Here is a 20757-nt window from a genome sequence, read left to right on the forward strand (position 1 = left end):
ACAATGTCATGCATAAAATTATGAATGCACGGTGCGAGGGTCACTGGGAGATGCTGAAAAAAACATCTGTTGTTATGTCTCCAGAATAAAAAATTTAAATTAAAAGATGAAGTAGCCAGATTTACGCAGCCTGAGCAATGCTTCCTTGTGCCTGTATTCCTCCTCTGGAGAGCAGCTCCTCTCGGTCACCGCATCCTCTCCTCAGAGTGCCTCATCCAATTAGCAAGTCAATAAAATGTGTCTGTGAGGCAGAGGAAGCCCACCAGCTCACCACAGCCCCTCCTCCTTTTTTTCCTCCTCTTCTCGCTGCCACAGAGCCTTGCTGCCCCCGCTAGCCTGCTGATAGCTGCCGCACAAGCAGCTCCGGCAAACAGACTGGGGATGAGAGGCTCGCAGTGAGGTGGTGGTGGTGGTGGTCAATGCCAATGTCCATCAGATTTTTATCGTACCGACACAACAAAAGAGAGACAGGAGGGAGAGAGAAAACCACTCAACTCTGCTCCTGCCAATGCATCTGCTCTGTCTCCAGCTCTGTCTCTCCCCTCTCCTTTTCCAGAGCAATTTATGGGCAGCTCCTGCCTCCTCTCCCTGCCTCACTGTCTGTCCCCTCTGAGTGAGGAAGTGAGGATGCACAGGATGAATCTGGATGTCTATGAATCATTGCAATAGGGAATAAAATGGAAAAAAAGATGTTAAAGAGAATAAAAATGTTATGAAGCAAAACTGATTTTAGCAGCATCTAATTGAATTACATGGAGAGGAAACTGAAGATACTAATTTGGGTTTGCAGGTGATGATGCAAGACAGTAAAGAATAAAAGGGAAAGAAAAAACGAGTTCCTTGGAAATAAAACATGAACAAAATAGCTCCTTTCACTACAGTATCTCTCTCTCTGCTTGTCTCCTTATCGTCAACCCATCATTTTTTTAGTAGGCTATTATAGTTCATTGTATTTTTCAGTTTTCATAGAATCACATTTGCTCATTTTATATGGGCTGCTATTTGAATTTTTTATCTGAAATAGTAATTAAGACAATGTTGCATATTTTATTATTGATAATCATCATCACAATAATAATACACAAATGAACGTTGAACGTGATTAAAACAGTTTTTTATTCATTTGTAGTTGCAGTGCTGGTTGATTTCAGATGGTTTTAGCAAACGGACAAAAAATGTTGGACATGAAATGAAGTACACCTCTTCAGTCGTCCAATAAAAGAAACTATGAAAGTATTTAAGGGCAATAACAGTATTTTTTTGTCATGTGTCTTTCTTATGCATTTTCCTTCTGCTACTTCCGACTACTCTTTCATTTTCTCATAATTTTCATAAAACCTATGGTGTAATTGTTCCTTTAGCATGATAATAATGAACACAAATACAGTAAAATCACTAACGACTGGCCAAATGACCCTCACGCGTCACTTCTTTCAGACTATGTTCGGCCTGTAACGAGAAAAGACGACATCTCTGCTTTCTTCTGTCGAAACACTGTACAAAAGTAACACAAGCAACATTTCAGAGGAGATGACAGACGTGTCTGCGTGGACGAGACTGATCAAACATCAAAAAACACTGGTACTGTCCTTGAAGACACCACATGGTAATTAATTGTGACGTTGGAAAGCATGCCAGCGATCTTCAAGTTCACTCCTCTTCTTTTTTTAATTCCATTTCTCAGGCTTTAATCCTTTTTCGATGTAGGAGTAACAAAAATAATATCCCAAAGCATAACCATGACGTTTTGAAAGGCAATGCACTGAATGAAATTGAAATTCCTTATGGTTGGACCGGGTCTAAACGTAGACGCTGTGACCTCTCGCTGCACGTTTCACTGCATCATTTCAAGTCAATGTCTCCTCGTCCTGGAAATATGGGTGTTCTAGGGCATTCAGGGCAGATATTCGTTTCAGTGGGTCGAAGGTCAGCATTTTCTGCGGAAGAATAGCAGGATATTAGAGCTGCGTCAGGTCTTGAAGGAACAGTTCGACATTTTGATGAAATCTTTCATGCACCGTCTTGCAGAGAGTTAGACGAGGGGGTTGATACCACTCTGCCTATTTCTTAGATTAGCATAAAGACTGGATACAAGAAAAACAGACAGTCTGGCTCTGTCCAAAGGTAACATATAAATAACTTATTACCTCATCTGTGTAATCTATTTATAATATAAGATAAAAGATGCCTTTACATAGGGTTATGTGCCTGACTGTCATTTGGCCAGGACCAGTTGCCAGGCAACGGGCAGGAAGTGTAGAAAGAAAAGGGTCAGAAAAGGGGGAAAAAAAAAGTTGAGAGGAAAGTCACAAAAAATGAGACTTGAGAATAAAACGTATTTGCTTTTTTTTGGTTATTATGATTTAGCTATTTCAATTTGGTTATTTCAATAAAGTCTTGCCCAAAATGTTTCTTTTTTTTTTATGATTATTTTTTGGGGCTTTTTAGGCCTTCATTTCCACAGGACAGATGAAGACATGAAAGGGGAAAGAGAGGGGGAATGACGTGCAGCAAAGGGCCATAGGTCGGTTTCGAACTCGCAGCCGCTGCGTCGAGGAGTAAACCTCTATATATGTGCGCCTGCTCTGCCAACTGAGCTAACCCGGCCACGCCCAAAATGTTTCTTACTGTATTTTGCACTTCAGAATCAGAATCAGCTTTATTTGCCAGGTATGAGGACACACGAGGAATTTTGCTTTGGATTATACATTGCTCACAATGTGCTTACTCATACAAAACAAACAACAAAAACAAACAATATATACACACTATAAACAGAAACAGGTTGAGGCAGTAGTGCAATGAAGACTGCAAAGTGTGCAGGAGTAAATTATTGTTATGATAAATTATTATTATTTTAATTATATGGAACATAGTGCAAAGGATGCTGGAATAAATAAGTATTATGTTATTATAGAAGTATTATATTACAATATGAACAGTATGAACAGCTCTGAAATAGAGAATGATGAATAAATAATAAGTGGAACCAGTAAACAGATGCTGATTAGAGACAGTGTTGCTGGGTTATTGCACAGGAAACCTTAAAAAGGCTGAATAAAATATACCGTCTACTTTAAAAAGGTATTGTTAAGGTCACTAGTTCAATCCCAGAAAAGCTACATTTACTGCACATTTCCTTTTTTAGATCGGTTGGTTAAAAAATACTAATCAATTAGAAAAGCTTTACTACGACTTTGAATTATAATGCAGAAAGAATACTTTTATTTAAACAGGACTGCTGTAAGTCGTGCTCTCTCCTCTAGTTTAACCAGCTGGAGAAGTAACTAGTCATGAGGATTTTACCAGTGAAGTTATTGTGGCTGTAGAACATCAGCAGACTATGAACAAAGATCATTCTTCTTGAGTTTGAGGTTACTGATCTTGTTGCTGTATATAATCAATTACCAGTCAAGATGGTCTGACACTTTGATTTGTAATTCATGGCGAAGTATTACCAGCAATAGTTGCGCCCCCTGCTCATTTATCTCTGGAACAAGGTCAGTGATTGGGCGAGGTAAGAGAGGGGGGAAGTGTTTTCTTGAGAGTGTAACATCAGTTGGCCACTCATCCTCTGGTGGCAAGCCAATAACTCTGAAATGACATTGAATTTCCAGTGCATTAGGTATAATATGAATCATCTGGTCAGGTAAATGGGATGTAAACTATTTGTTACTCACTCAAAAATTGTCCCAAGTTGGTCCACTTCGGATTCTCCGCAGAACAAAGGTCTAACAGACAGAACGTTTGTACCAAAGTTAATAGATTAAAGCAGCATTTTATTAGTCCACGTCTTTGCAAGTCCTGTTTGTCCGGGAAGGCACACAGCAATATGATGTGCTTTAGACACAGATTAACAGTTTCATGAAGTTGAATGATACCATTTGTATAGGTTTGCAACATATCACCCCCAATCAACTTGTTAATGATACTATGTATCATTTAATCATCACCATCATTATACTGTTCACAAGGCAATTATTTTAAGGCATGAATCTCTTCTCTCTACCAAAGTTGACCGCTGTCTTCATGCAATGTGTAATTTGTTCCACTAGATGAAGCTATTGTGTGTGTGTGTGTGTGTGTGTGTGTGTGTGTGTGTGTGTGTGTGTGTGTGTGTGTGTGTGTGTGTGTGTGTGTGTGTGTGTGTGTGTGTGTGTGTGTGTGTCAGTGCACTGGTTCTCGGCTGATCTGTGATAGACTAGTTGCAAACAAGACTGATAAAAAGCTTTAGTCACATTATGACTTTCGCTTGCAGAAACTTGTTTTTGGACATGCTACCACCAATAATGTTTGGATGTGTTGAAGCACGTTAAAGTCTGTGAGCCAGCAGTGGGTTCGAATCAGCATGCATGATGCTGATGACACTTGCCATGACTGCAAGATGTAAAGTACAACTATAATATGTGTCAGAGTACATTTATTGTAGACTTGGTTGGAAGAGGGGCAAGACTGAAATAAAATATGTGTATGTACTGAAACATAATGAGGTTGGAAGAAGCCCAGCTGTTTTTCACCAATTCACCTCCCGACAGTCTGAGGCTCCAGACCAGATTTCCCCGGAGCCACAGATAACCTTGTAATGTGATCCATTTAAACCTAAAATCGGAACCCTCACAAAACTGCTGAAACTGACACACAAACGTACTGTATGTTAAGTTTGAGTTAAAAACTGGATGCACATCACCAGGTAAGGAGTGTACCCTAATGTAGTTAACAGTAACCATACTTATGATTTATCTGCAGTATCCTTTCTGGATTAGAAAAAAACAAAAAAAACATTGCCAGTGAAAAATAATCCATCCATGCAGCAGTTTCCTCCAAAACTTTTTTTAATTCAATTCAATTTTATTTGTAGTATCAAATCATAACACGAGTTATCTCGAGACACTTTACAAATAAAGTAGGTCTAGACCACACTCTATAATTTACAAAGCCCCAACAACTACAGTAATTCCTTCAAGAGCAAGCATTAGCAGTAGCTATTGCGATAGTGGCGAGGAAAAACTCCCTTTTAGGAAGAAACCTCGGACAGACCCAGACTCATGGTAGGCGGTGTCTGACGGGGCCGGTTGGGGGTGTGATGAACAGTGGTGATAATAGTCACATTAAAGATAACGGAACAGTGACTTTGAGGTAGTCGTTGTAGTTCATGTCATAGCAGGGCACATTGTGTCATACTGAGTAGTGCAGTCTCCTATACCGGATCCTGACTTCTCTGTGCGTATGAACATCACAGCAGGGCGTTGCGGGATGTAACGTGGCGCTAATTTAGTCTTTAAGTAAATTAGTAGTATATATATGAAATGAAAATGTTTGTAGGAGACATGGTTTCAAACTCTGAGCTAGCCTGAGGTGTTATCCGACAAACTTAGCTCACTAAGTTAGCTCACTTTGTAAGCACAAACCTCCACCTTGCAAAAGGTACCTTCAGGATATTTCATTGAATCTCTGCTACTTTGTAAGTTAATCAGATCACCACTATAATTTGTTGTTTTGTGTTCTATGTTTTTGTTTTTTCTAATTGTACAGCACTTTGGTCAACTGTTTGGATTGGATAATCAAATGCACCGTTTCTTTCAAAAATCAATCTAATCATATCAAGTCCTTTTAGATTGATGAGATATAACACACACACACACACACACACACACACACACACACACACACACACACACACACACACACACACACACACACACACACACACACACACACACACACACACACACACACACACACACACACACACACACACACACACACACACACACACACACACACACACACAATATATATAGTGCCAGTCTTGTTTATATACACAGTAGTGCCAGTCGTTTTTTATCCAAACATTATTCTGCCGACTCACTTGCGTCTGAACATCTCAGCAAAGATGCAGCCGGTGCTCCAGATGTCCACGGGTGTGGCGTAACTCGACTGCAGCAGAACCTCGGGGGGTCGGTACCACAGTGTCACCACCTGGCAGACACAAACATGGAGTCCATCAACTGTATTTTGTTGCGTGTTTTAGCTTGTTTACAATGCTGTGTTTATGTTGAGCATTTCCAAAAGCTTACCATACATTTTAGACTTCCTGCCTTCCAGCTGGCCATTTTTAAATTCAGTATGAATATCAAGTTACAAGCTATAGGCTAACTTTGTTTTTGGTGCTAAGTAACTAATGTTAGCATGCTGACAAGGCTAAAACCAGATGATAAACCTGCTAAAGATGAGCATGTTAGCATGCAGAAGTTAGCAGCATACTACTGACTGTAGACTTGTAGTCTCGTTGAAACTGTTACTGAAATATGAAGAATAGGTAGCTCAACCCAAGATTTTAAGTTAGCAACTGAAAAAAAATATATGCTATTTTGTCAGTAAATTTAATTCAGAAGAGAAATAATAAGCTAGTATGGGCTTTGCCAAAAGGGTAAAGTGCAGTGGTGGAAGACATATCCAAATACTTTACTTAAATAAAAGTACTAATTCCACACTGTAAAAATACTCAAAGTAAAAGTCCTGCATTCAAATTTACTTAAGTATGTAAGTATTATCAAAAACATGCACTTAAAGTATGAATGGTAAAAGTACACGCAGTAAAATGTTCCCAGTCAGTTTTTCGAGCTCACAAAAACATCCTTGTATTTTCAGCTTTCTGAGGATGCATTTTCCAGCTCATCCGAGAGGGTTTTTAAATATTTTATTTAGCTCGTGAAATAGGTGAGATTTCACAACACATAAAAGGAACACTTCAGCCTTAAGTTCATCACAAACATTCAAAATCAACACGCCTGGAGATACATGGTTTTCTCAAGTAAAGAACAAGTACCTTGGATTTGTACCTAAGTACAGTACTTGAGTAAATGTACTAAGTTACATTCCACCACTGGTAATGTGAAGATGCCAGTGTCTTGTATTCACAAAGGTTAATGTTGTAACACGTTAGACACTGAATTCTAACACGTTGTCAACGCATTGACAACGTGTTAACGTGTTAGAATTCACATATTTTTGACCTCGTTGGTGTTCCATAGTTCATCGGGTAATTAGCGCCTTTCTCCACCCACTATACCGTAAATTGCACGCATCTTTCTATCATGGATCAGCCACCAAGTCAGTCAAAACAGCGGAAACGAAGATTTAGTGATAACAAAGTTGATCTGCTTGTTCGTGAGGTAACCGCCTGATGCGTGTTATTTCGGCATTAGTAGTGGGGAAATGTATGTATCGACTATTGCGCTGTAGCAAAGCGCTAAGTATTGGTGCTATGATACGACTGAGTGCAGACTGCGATATTCCCGCTGCTAATGCTATGACTGTTTGAAATGATCCTGATGCCAATATTTGTAATGTAGCGAGGAGTTTAACAACTGCTTTAATGGAATGTGAATGCTGAGTCGGAGATTCAATATCATCTTTGATTTCTTCCAATAACTATAATATTTCATGGCTGCTTAATCTGTAACGCTTAATGATTTTGTGTTCACTCAACAGAACAAGTGTGATCCTTGTGGCAAAAATCTTTTCAGCTCGTCTCCTTGGCCTATGTCTTTCGTCTTGCTCGGATTACTGCTGCCATTTCACCAGGAGGCATATGTGAGGAAACCCGCTTGCGGCTGGTTTACACCTGCTTTTAAGAGGCAGACAATTTTCACTGCAAAATAGAGGCGCACTTTCACAGGTGGTTTTTGTACATACCGCCGAATACATAATTATGCGCACTTTACACTTCTCCTCTCATCTCTTTATGGGCAACTCTCACTTTCCCCTTTGCAAAATCACAAATCCCACTATGGCCACGTCAAGACCCGCCCTACAAAGCAGCTCGATTGGTTGGGGTTAGGCATTTGACCTCGAGTGGTTAAGGTTAGGATAGCCGATTGGTCAGGGGATAGGACCTGTACAAATGGGGTTACATTACCTCGCGTAAATATGGATGCCTGGCCAATAAATGCTATTGAAGGCTGGGTCTTGGTGTAGCCATAGTGGGATTCGTAATATCGCTTTCCCTATCACCCTCCCATGAATGCATAAGCATGACACGGAAAGGCGCAATTTGCCATTTTCAGTCGCCGCGACAGGCAGTCTGCGCTTTTACCTCAGTGCAGCCTGTCTGTACATACCTCGCCATGCTTTTACGCACATGTTGCAAAACAAATAGCTTGAAGTGGGCGCAAAAGCGTAAGTACATCTGGCCCAGAATGCACTGTCAATAAAAAAAATGTAGGTGCAAAATAAGATTAGTATGATAGATTAGTTATCTCAATCAAATTTTCAGTGGCTGAAGGTTGACTTTGAATGGAATGGAAACCAGCAGCCGTCTGAATGTTTAAAAAAAAAAAAAAAAAATGATGGTATTCTTTGGAAAGTTCTGTATACACGGCACAAAAAAAACTGTTGGTATGGTCCAGGTGAGTTCTTACCACAGGAGTGAGGGCCATGTGGCAGCTGTAGATCCTGGCCAGTCCAAAGTCAGCCAGCTTCACCTGGCCCTGGCTGGTTACCAGAATATTCTCTGGTTTCAGGTCTCGGTGCATCACGCGGTGAGAGTGAAGGAATGCAAGACCGCACAGCAACTGCTTCATCAGGTCCTGCAGAAACACACAAAGGAATGTTTTAACTGGAACACAATATTTCAACAGAGGTTACTTTTATATATATAAAAAAAAAAAAAAAAAAAAGTGATAAGATCCTAAATAATGAAAAACACTCCACCCTGTCCAAACGGTTTTCTTCTTTCTAACCTATTTGACAGATGATAAAGTTTATTTGAGATATTGTTTCAGTTAGTTCTCACTTTAATGTGGTCAGGGGATAATCCTGCAGCTGGAGCTCTCTCTAGGTACGTCTTGAGGTCTTGGTCCACATGTTCAAACACCAGAGTGACTTTAGTCTCCTGGTCCGACCTCTGGGTGGCACATACATCCATGAGCCTGTCAAACACAATAAAACAGTGACTTCAGTGAAAGGTGTTCACAGTGAATTGTAGAATTGAATTATTTGCTCTCACTGTTTTACCTGACCACATTGGGGTGGTCGAACTGCTCCAGCCTTTTCAACAGAGCCACCTCTCTGACTGTGGAGACTGGGAGGCCATTTTGGTCTGTCTGGACGCGCACGCTCTTCAGAGCCACAAACTGCCCGCTCTCTGTATCTCGGGCCTTATAAACCGTCCCGTAAGCGCCTCCTCCGATCTCTGCCAATGGCTCATACTGGATGCTGGTGCCGTGGGCCATGGCCAGGATCAAACAGACTGAGAGACAAAGTATGACACACAGATCAGATGCAAAAGCTATTCATGCTAGTAATTGCAATAATGAGATGATGAAAGGTAATCACGTATGTATGTATATAGAGTTTACACTTTTAACTTCTATGAACCTTAACAAGCATAACATTGGGAAGTTGGGATATAGGAAGGAGAGATTTTAAAACATCCCACCAGCCTGGAGCTGTTCTACTGAAAATGAACATAGGAAACCTTATCCTAAACACATCACTGTATAATAGAAAGTAACACACTACCTTTCATCTCACTGCCCATTTCAACCACAATAACCGTCGACCCAAACCTACCCAGTACACAGACTTCGAATAAGTACAGAAAATAAAGTTGCAATACAAATCTACTAATTGAAGATGCAATTAAAAATAAGGCAAAACTAAGAGGCAAGATACATAGCAACATCTAAAAACCAGTAATACACAAAGTAAAGCTCTTTTATGTGTATTGTTGTTTGACATTATTTTTCTATTTCTGTTATCTTTATTTTAGTCATTTTGTTTGTTTTTCTTTTCTTCAAATGTCTCTTGATAAATGTCCAATACATTAGATGTGTGCATTTCTTTCTCTTTTTTTTTTTTTTTTTTTTTTTTTTTGAATAGTCTTTTTATTGGGGTTCTGGTATTCAATACACACATTTCCGTTCCAGCTATGAATAGAACCACTTTTTCCATGAACTGAACATATTAACAAAAAAAAAAAGAGAAAAACACAGCAGGGATCGCACTATACACACATCATACTAAAAAAAAAGTCAGATCCTATGTTTAGAGGTGTGTATTTCTAAATGACAAACTGTACATTCAAACAAGACAGTTTTCTTCTGTGAGGCTGTACATAGCACAGCTGCGTTTGAGTTTGAGTTCTCACAGTGTCAATGCTAACATGCTGAGGTTTAACATATTTTCCACGTTCACCGCTTAGTTAAGCTGGTTAGCATACTAACATTTGCTAATGAGCACTAAACACAAAATACAGCTGTTGCTGATGTGAGTGTCATAAGTTTTGTAGGTATTTGGTCATAAACCAAAGTTTTGTACAAATTCAGTTTTTGACTTGATGCTAGCGCTAGAATAAGTCAGAGGATCACCAAAGTCATTACAATTCATCCTGAGGGGGACATGAATTTATGAACAAAATGTCATGGCTATACAACATACGACAACAATAGTTGTTGTTGAGACCTTTTTCTAAAAAAAATAAAAATAAAAAAAATAAAAAACACAGAGGTCAATTTTTGGCAGTGCAAGAGAAAAAGTCCAGGGATCCCTTAAAGTTCTCAGGATAAATCATCTGGGAACCATGAATGTCTGTAAAAAAAAAAATCAATAGTTATATTGAGATATTTAAGTCTGGAGTGAACTGATGGACCAACTGACAGACCAATATTGCCATCAATAGAGGCACACCATTGACGTGGCGAATTTCTTTTGTTAAATAAATAAATAAATAAATACTTAAAATGACAAAAAAACAACAACATCTGACTAGTAAACCAGTATAATGAATTCTCTGTACTGGAAGGAATTGACTTCTCTCATATTTTGGCTGCGAGAGGCTGGTGGATATACAGTAGAAAGATTGCAGGATGCATCAGTGTGAGGAGGAGGAGGAGAAGCGCTTCATTTAATGATCAATCAGAGCAGCTGGCCATGTATGGAACAGTAAACCACTGACCCTCATCAGTGTCCAAGCAGAGATATGGATGTGGTGCAGTCATGTAAGCTCTCAGTAGTAGTTTGTATAACAACAAACCAAGCTGTTGTAACATTAAGCTCTACAAAAGGGGACATGGGCTGTTTTTCCACTTTTTCAATTTGTAAAAACGACTGCTTCACGCTGTCCACCATGGTGTAGTGGGTAGACCACTGCTGTATACAAAAGAGTCAGCATCACAGAGGAGCATGCTGTACGGCTCAACAACCTGGTGGATGTGCCAAGGAGCTGACTGACTCGGCCATTCTGGCTCTATGCTGAATGTGCAACATTTGCAAATACAAAAATACTGTGAACGCTGTTCTAAATTCAGATAATTGAACCTAAAAAATGTACATCACAGTGACACTAAAATCCTGTAAATCAAATGTCATGAAATAAAAATTTCCTTTGGGATGAATAAAGTATCTATCTATCTATCTATCTATCTATCTATCTATCCTGCTCTATTATCTAGATTAATTAAAGCCTAAGAAATTTAAAATTACATTCAAAATGTATGCAGACATCTTTAAACCTGCATTAAGGGATTTTTGGCCATTTGTTGGCAATGGAACAAGATAAAACACAACATAGACATATTATCTCATTACAAAGTTCTTTCAGCAATTTGTATGCAAACAGTTGCCTATTTAGACATCCAGCAGACACAAAGTGACATTACCATTCATTTGGAGTCATGTTTCTGTCCATCTGGCTGATGCCAACTCCAATATTCACTTTCTTTTTAGCACCATTTTGGTCTCCACTGACTTCTGAGAGAAATATCTTAAGCTGCTAAATGCTCCATTATGTTCACCAGCTAGTTGCTTATGTGCTGGCAGTGATGGCGATAAAATCGGTTTATGAGAGCCTGATCCTGCTGGTAATGACTAAGATATGAGCGGTGAGGATCAAAACAGTCAAGTTAAGGGCTGTATAACCAAGACAATGAGCAGAGAGAGAACTGCATTGTAGGGTACTAATTCACATTACACAGTCATTTGGCCTGTTGCTAATTTAAGAAATATTGATTGATGCAGCTTTAAAAGGAACACGCCGACTTATTGGGAATTTAGCTTATTCACCGTAACCTCCAGAGTAAGACAAGTCGATACATACCCTTCTCATCTCCGTGCGTGCTGTAATGCTGTCTGACGGCTCCAGCGGCATCAGGCCATCACAGAACATGCAGGTGAATGGTTCCAGTAATCCTACTGCTCCGAATAAGTGACAAAATAATGCCAACATGTTCCTATTTAGCGTGTACAAAAAACAACGTAACATGAGACACAGCTATCTTCTAACTGTAAACAAACCGGGAACTATATTCTCAGGCGGAAGAATATAGTACTTGGGCGGAGTGATATGCTCGCAGCAAGCCTGTCTGAGAATATAGTTCCTGGTTTGTTTACGGTTAGAAGATGGCTTTGTCTCATGTTACGTTGTTTTGTGTACACGCTGTGACTCTACAAATCACAACATGGAAATAGGAACATGTTGGCGTTATTTTGTCACTTTTGTCACAATTTGGAGCAGTAGGATTACTGGAACCAGTCACCTGCAGGATCTGTGCTGGGCTAAGCTAATGCTGGAGCCGTCAGACAGCGTTACAGCACGCATGGAGATGAGAAGGGTACGTATCAACTTGTCTAACTCTGGGGGTTACGGTGAATAAGCTAAATTCCCAATAAGTCGGCGTGTTCCTTTAACAAATATAGAGGGGATATGGGCTTCACTCACACTTTTCGCTAATATCGACCCTTCTCATATTTCAACCACTCTGGCAGCGGGAGTCAACTATACTTGGGGCTAAATGCACAGCATTTTATGGCTAGTTGTGCTGGCCTCTATTAAAGTGAAGCCTCCAGGTACTTTGAGTGCAAGGTGCTGACATAATCTTAGACATATCCAAAATGGAATTTATCAGTGCTCTTCTACATTTGCCAAATGTTTCATAATCTGCGAGCGACCGAATGGGATGCTATTTAAAGGAAATGCACTTGACGCATGACTTTTGGCTGCCACAGGAAGCACCTTCAACCACTCATCCCCAAACAGCTTTCCTGTCCCATCCACTCTAACTTTCCTCTGGCCTCTTCACCAACTCCATCCATCAGCATTCAGCACACAACCACAGACAGCATCATCCCACACCTTCCTTCCTTCCTTCCTTTTGTTCAAGCCTCCATCTACAGTCTACCCCTTCCACCTACTCAACATTAACACCTGTCACCTTCATACCCGGCATAAATGTCCTATGCACTGGTGGCGGTTCTGTTGTCCTCTGCTGCCTTCAGGTCTTTACCAGTACATGTCATGATATTCAGGGTATGCGGTATCAAATTCAAAATGTCAATAGTCATTATTCTAAAGACAGAGAAGAGCAGCATCATCATCATCTTCACAACGCAGTCCCTCCTCTCAGGCGAGAGGTGGTTGGCTCAAAAACCATTGCACCTGCTTCCTCTATTGTATAACCTTGGTCATTTACTGACTGATGTGTTGGTGTGGAAGGAACTACTGTGTAACTGTGGACTGTTACTCTATATACCAGATTGCTTCATGAGCCTGGAGAAGAAAACAAACAAACAGATGAATGCAGAGTCACTGCTGAATGTATTTATATTTTGATGATTTAATGAATCACATTTACAACCTTTTGGATCAGTATTCAAATCTCACCAGAGCTGCAAGCAACTATTCTACTAACCATTTACAATACAACTCAACATGTACTCACAGGGTTAATTAAAATCTCAAGGTGTTCAGCGAAGTGGTATTATATTGCAACAACAGTGTTTAAAACACTCTATATACACTGGTGAACATGTGGTTAACTGGTATAGAGCTCAAACATGTTTAGCCATGGGTTTGGATATTCAGATATGCTGCCAAACCACAATTGTGGAAGTGGTCAATATAAACTGTTGATAAGAGGAAGAGATGTTGCATTAAGCATGTTGGACACAACACATTTCCTTCTCTTATGCAAACAAAGTTGAGTCAGAGTGTCTGCGGATAAGAATTGGTCAGCATTCCTGTGAAGCTGCAAGAAATACAAATTCCTGTCAACATTATTCATACGAGAACTAAACTGAGAAAAAGACTGCAAATACAGTGCATATCCATAAAATAAAAATCACTTAAAATAGCAATAAAATACTACCAAAATAAACCAAGAAACATTTTAATCCAACATTGTTGCAGGTTTTTTTTCCCTAGAACCTTCAATTTAGTTGTATTCATAAACATTTGTAGTTGATTCTAAAATGTAACAACATGAAGTTAAGTTTACTCTTCACAACATTCAGAGCAACCTTTATCTGTTTTCTATATATTAAGAGACAACCAGTGTACTATCACTTAACTATTGAGGTTAATTATTAAAATCTTACATACAGAGAAAGATATGTCTGTCTAATAAGCTTTTGTTACAACACCCAAGGGATCGGAGTTCATGAACTGATACTTTAAAATTATTCACATGAAAAAAAACTAATTTTAATTAACCTTTAGCACACTGACAAACTATATATACACATGTAGTTCTATATTAGTTAGGTAGGCTACACTAATAATTTGGATTTTTCTAGCTTTAGTTTTTGTATTATACATGAATATAAATATAGTTTATGGGTTCAAAATCATTTCATAATATTTATGTCACAATTTCCAGGCAACTATTAATGATGAGAACTGGCCAAAAAACTGAACAAGAAATTGTGAGCAACAAATTAGAATAATGGACAACATAGTCAGCCTTATGTAAAGAACATATTGATCATATATTAGGGCTGCACGATATGAGGAAAATAAGCCATATGCAATAACGTTGTTGAATATCACGATAACAATATTACTTGTGATATATAAACAGATATTAAAGTGTACTCAATTCTGACTTTGTTGCTTTTAGTATTCTTCTAAAATACAACAAATTGCTTGTTGAATTTAAAACTAATAAAAAGGAAATCATTTCTAACATTTTATTGAACAAATTGAAGATTGAAATGAACATAAAAAGCACTACTTAAAAAAAGAATGAGTTACATTTTACATTCAAAAAAACTCGTAGTGTCTATCATGAAATGTTGCAGTCTTTTGCGATAGCTGATATTGCAATGGCAATAAAAAAAAAACGATATATTGTGCAGCCCTATCATATATTATTATTTACAGATTGCCACAGATGCTGGATGCCTCATGAAAGTAATTAAGCTGATTTTGCAACTTTCCACTGTATGCAGACTGTGAGGCAACTGCTGTGGGAGGCAGTACAGCCACAGAGGGCCACAAAGACTGATGAAATACTTGACGAGGAAGAGTGAGGCCTGGTGAAAAGGGGTGAATATCCAGGCCTCTGAGGCCTGTACTGTCAAACTGCAGAAAGTTACTATAGTTTCTTGATTCCTAGTTCCTAATAGAGCTCAACCAACACTGGAATTTGCAGCCAATTTTCCTTTCTTTTTTTATGCAGAGGTGGAAGAAGTGCTCATATCTTTGTGTTACCAATGACCTGCATAAAAACTTTACTTAAAGTGACTATATGTTTTTACACATTTCTGAAACTGTGTAATGTTCCATCTGATGATCAGAAATGAGACTAATTGTTAAAATAACGCTAGTTTTATATAGTTTTCATTAATGCCTCTGCCCAGGTTTAATTTTTCCCGCGAAGTCACAGAATGATTTGCGGCAGGTAGACAGCGCTTCAGTAACACATTCTGACGGGTCACAGATTTCTTTGTAACACAAGAAAAGCCTGTGTTAATGTATCCAGCCAGGTAAAACGTAGCAGGAGATGTCTTTATAGAGGCCTAATTTTATTTTTATTTTATTTTAGAATGATTTAATGAGCCATTTGTAGTTTCACTTTACCGGCTGTGTGTACTTAGACTTGCATGGCTTAATCTTTGAGACAAGCATATGCTACTGGCAGGATCAACCAGGCAGCCATAACTACAACCCCAGGGTTGTAGTTATTGCTGATACTGGGGCACGGCCATCACAGAACAAAAAAGGAAAGAAAGGAAGAACTAAAAGCTAAAAAGGGAGAGAGACAGACGACAGACAAAACCAAGTCAATCTCGGTTGGGCTATTAACAGATGGAGACAATTACGGGATTGTAAATGATTCAAAACCGTCCAAAATTGGCCCTCAGGTATGTAATATTTCTATTTCATTAATAAAGTAACTTTAGATTGCGCGATATGGTTGGACGTCATTAGGGGACATTAAATTACGTCCCCCTTCCATTTAGCGCAGACGTTTTCTTCGTTCCAGTCCGTGTTTGTGTTGGCTTACCATTTTCTTTTCCCTTGTCCCCCTGTACCTGTGTAAAGCGTCCGTGGGTTTCATGAAATGCGCTATATAAATCTAAGTTATTATTACGTTGGTTGCTACAACAAACTCTTAATGCTTTGGCTCGTGACACGGTGACAGTGTTACCTGGTTTAGCTCACAATACATTCAAAGTAGGCTAAATTACCATATGCTACACTTGAAATGCAACGATGCATCTGTAACGTATTCTTTTATTGTAAATTAATGATTTTCTGTTTGAGCAAAACATTCTTTGCGACTATATGACCTACCCGTAACGCTAACTCAGTAATCTCTAGTGGGCAATACAGCACCGTAAAGAAAGGACCTTTACGACAGCAGGTGGTAAAAACACTACCGCTTTTGTCCAAAGCGCCCGCTAGAATCAACACAAACTGAAAGTTACACATAGCCACTTTAAGTAAAAGAACAAAAGTAATGGCATCAAAATATACTTTAAATACCAAAAGTACTCATCATGCTGAATTGTTAATTTCAGATAAATAAATGTTATATTATTGGATTATAATTATTGATGCACCACTTAATGGTGAAGCTACTTTTAACAATTTAACATTGATCTGCTAGTAGCTGTAATGAAGTAGAAGTAGAAAATGGACATACTCGAGTAAAGTACATTATGATACCTTATATTTGGTTAATTATGAGCTAGGGATGTACTGAGCCTGACATTTTACAGTTAAAAAATAAACTTGTTATAAACTATATAATAGCGTCACTGTTCTAGGCTACCTCTGAACTTGCCTGAGTCTTGTTTATCATCTGGCTCTAACCCATGCAGTATCCCCACCTTCATTTGACAACAGGGGGGAAATAGAACAAGACAACAGCTTGATTTAAAACATGTTCACTGGATTACACAATTAGCCTGTTGAATGTCCTTCCCTATCTCATAATGAATGATCAGGCTCGGTGTGGTCTTCAGGTCAAACCTCCTCTGGTCCTACAGGAAGTGGTCAGGCTGTAGGCTACATGACTTGTCCCCCCTAAAAACATCTCCCCATTTCCTGCTTGATGACAGAACAGCTGAGGAAATAGAGAGGATAGATTTTACACCTGGAAGTTTCACATGTATCGCAACACTGAGGCCTCTAACAGCAGCTAGCCTGTCAGTTTTGATTATCACCTTAAATTCTCTCCCACCATATGTCATTAATTTAACACCGGACATTGAAGGCCAGTGGGCGTAGGCAGAAACAAGGCCAGGACAGACGGAGAGCCCTCTGTCCCGACACGTGGAAGATCCTCCATAGCGCTCCTTTGTTAATTAAACTGGCACAAAAAAAAAGTGAAGCAACAACAGGCCACACGGACTTTTTCCCTCCTCACCTACATGTGCGCACTGACGTGGCGGAAGAAGACAGTAAAAAGTACATACGGCAGAAACAGATCACCGCCAGCAACTTCCCTTTTCACATCTGTGCCACAAAAACTGCCAAAGTGTCCCGCACATGAATCACAGTCATCGTAAACGACAGGTCAGATACTTCACTTACCACGTTTGTGTATTTTCTGCGGCAGGTAAGCTTTACTTTAGCTTTATGAGGAGGACATGCTCACTATATCTGCCACGTATAACTCCTCCAGAAGCGGGTCAGGAGCGACAGGTCGGGTCCAGGCGGAGGTTTACAGCTCCGGCAGTGGCTCTGATGTGCACAAGGCAATCAACAGATTGTGATTTCGGCCTTCACTGTTTTTTCTTCCAGCCTGCACTCTTTTTTTTGGGTTGTCGCTTCCTGTTGCTTCTGGCCACTTGGAGGAGGCGGAGCTAAAAAAAAATTTTTTACAGCATATTATGCATGAAGGCGTAAAGCTCTGCTGTGTAACTAAGTTACAATAATCATATAATCCATTCTGCAGAATGCTTTGATCGTATGGTTGTGAAATGCATATCTATACAATGTTGCTGTTTATGCTACTAAGAATAGGTCTGAATGTATCAGACACACCTATTATTTCAGTAAGCACCACAAAAGAATAGTTTCTTAGTTTCATTTAGTGTATTTATCTGCACAAGTAACAAAATACAAAAGGCACAATAATGTAAGGGGCTAAAAGGGATTGTGCTTGTAAGATAACGTCATCTCACCAAAAAAAAAGAAATAAAACAATAATATCTCAAATTTAAGAAGTAAGAAAAAAATCAAATATCTTAGCATAACATATAGAAGAAAATATGAAAAAAAAGAATAACCAATTGATTATATGTGCCAACAATAAAATAAACTCCAGTTGCTAATCACATGGCAGGAGATAGAAAGCTGTAATAAACATTTGTTGTCTCACTGATAAAACAAGCTTTGAGCTCATTTGAAAATGTGTGGAGTTTTTGGCAAATACTTTGCTTTATTAGATATCTGCGACACGTTGCAATGAAAAAAATTTAACTATACCACGAGAGCTATACAGTGTATTTCGATTATTAAAATCACAGATTTTCATTTTATTAAAATGTTCAGTGTGGTGGCTACTCTGATGGCTACTAATTTATGTTTTATAACCTTATAATAAACCAACATTAACTAATATTAAAACATGGATATGCCACACTAGCTCCCGCATAATTTTTATTATTATTTTAATTTTATTTGCGAGTCTCTTAGCCAGGTTCAGTCGGTCACAATAGTCAGAATGATCAGTCCACCCTAACCCACATCCAACCAGATGACCTCTGTGTTTTCAAGGAAGTGTGCATCAGACACCTGAATAAAGACACTAAAGTGTTTACTAGATCTGGCATTAAAGGCTAACAAGGGGTCCAAATGGGAAACAATTGACAAATGGACGAAATGCACGTAGATTATTCTACTAATAATCTGTGATAAGAGTACACCTTAAAGAGAATTCTTCATTAAATGTTGATTTCAGTTCCTGTATGGGTGTTTATTGGTTACAAACAAACTACACAATGTCCGCCTACTTTGAAAACAGCGTGTGATCGCAGAAAAACATGATGGGAGGACTTGTGGTTGTCTATAAATAAAATCCTATTTGGTCAGCTACAGTTTGTGTGTTCTGGTGTCAAGCACAACCGATCCATTTGGAACACAGTCTTTGAGTGCTTTTACAGTTTTCCTCCCAGCCTCTACTGCTCCTACATTTGTGTTGCTGCTGCTGCTGCATGCTAGAGGGGAAGAAAGTAGACGCTGTATCCACACTTGTGGCCAGAAATAGGGATGTAGTGCAGGGACAGTGGCATGCAGACTTTCTAAGTGTCACTGGTATCTTTGTGATATTCAGGAGATTAGGAGCAAAATGTTTCTCATGCAGAGAAACATCCCAGCAAACACATACCCTTTAGGGAACGTTCCCTAAAGGTTCTCTGAAGGTAATACCTTTAGGGAACCTTCCCAGAACGTTCCCTAACGGTAAAATATTTTGGAACCTTCAGCTAACCTTCCTGGAACGTTCTCTTAAAGTTGTTTTTGTTGAACTTTTAAGAACCTTTAGGGAACATTCCCTAAAGGTTCTCTTAAGGTTATTTTTTTTACATTCAGCTAACCTTCTCTGAACGTTCCCTAAAGGTTCTGTAAAGATAATTTTTTTTTTTTTTACCTTCGGCTAACCTTCTCTGGACGTTTCCTAAAGGTTCTGTAAAGGTACTTTTTTTTTACCTTTGGCTAACCTTCTCTGAACGTTCCCTAAAGGTTCTGTAAAGGTACTTTTTTTTTTACCTTTGGCTAACCTTCTCTGAACGTTCCCTAAAGGTTCTGTAAAGGTTAGTTTTGTAGAACCTTGAAATAACCTCCCTAAAGTTTCTCTTAAGGTTAATGTTTTACATCCAACTAACCTTTAGCATCCCACGGTCTCTTAATATATGGTATAAACAAAAAACACGAACCTATTAAAGATCATAAAGAACAGTTACAGTGTATAATAAAGACAAAGATCCCTGTGTGCAGAGTTACACTCAGGAACATTACCATTAGCCCAAGAGACTGGCAGGTTCAATGCCACTCCAGAGGAGGACAGACTTTGTTGTGTGAGCGAGGTGTATTTTTTGTTTTACTGTCTGGTCTATGAGGACATATAGCAAAATGACCTCCATGTTAATTTCTTTTGGCTGGATGACTGAAAAAGGTGAGTTGTGTTTCAGGAAGGGAACCTTTTTTGTAGCAGATTTTATTTGCCAAGCTTGGGAGTGAAGGCAGAATATTTGGTTTAAGACCGAGCTGTAGAATAGCCTGTAATTTTGTAAAGAAATGAAATGTTTGAGCACTGCAACTGCATTTTTTGTGTCTTGCAAACCCATGAGGGTTGGGCACTTTGTGTGCATGACACAAAAATCAATCAATCAATCAAGCAATTATATGGTCTTTATTATCATAATCTATGTATGATAATTACTGTGTTTAATATGTTTGTTTTCATCCTCTTTAATGTGATGATATCTTCAAGAGACTGCATTTCAGCAGCTTACTTAGGACATTAG

At 38.9% G+C, this 20757-nt stretch overlaps 1 protein-coding gene across 1 annotated transcript; it reads right to left on the reverse strand.

Moving 5' to 3' along the window:
- Positions 1 to 1095: 1095 nt before the first annotated feature.
- Positions 1096 to 18067, reverse strand: cdk4 (cyclin dependent kinase 4). Its single transcript, XM_028575606.1, has 8 exons — positions 17822 to 18067; positions 9019 to 9253; positions 8798 to 8933; positions 8424 to 8591; positions 5870 to 5979; positions 3681 to 3731; positions 3459 to 3594; positions 1096 to 1937 (listed from the first exon to the last, which is right to left on the reverse strand). Exons 2-8 carry the CDS (start codon positions 9234 to 9236, stop codon positions 1848 to 1850), a joined length of 909 nt encoding a protein of 302 aa, XP_028431407.1. The 5' UTR covers positions 9237 to 9253; positions 17822 to 18067; the 3' UTR covers positions 1096 to 1847.
- Between the last annotated feature and the right edge of the window lie 2690 nt (positions 18068 to 20757).

The sequence above is a fragment of the Perca flavescens genome, chromosome 4 (genome assembly GCF_004354835.1).
Source record: "Perca flavescens isolate YP-PL-M2 chromosome 4, PFLA_1.0, whole genome shotgun sequence".
Taxonomy (NCBI): domain Eukaryota; kingdom Metazoa; phylum Chordata; class Actinopteri; order Perciformes; family Percidae; genus Perca; species Perca flavescens.

Bases quoted from the DNA above. Each gene is read 5' to 3' on its own strand.
- cdk4 (XM_028575606.1), bottom strand. From the start codon at position 9,236: ATGGCCCACGGCACCAGCATCCAGTATGAGCCATTGGCAGAGATCGGA. The intron at 8,592-8,797 runs GTGAGAACTAAC...GTGTTTCTGCAG, and splicing joins TATCCCCTGACCACATTAAA to GACCTGATGAAGCAGTTGCT. The intron at 1,938-3,458 runs GTAATACTTCGC...ATTCTTCCGCAG, and splicing joins AGGGGGCGCAACTATTGCTG to AAAATGCTGACCTTCGACCC.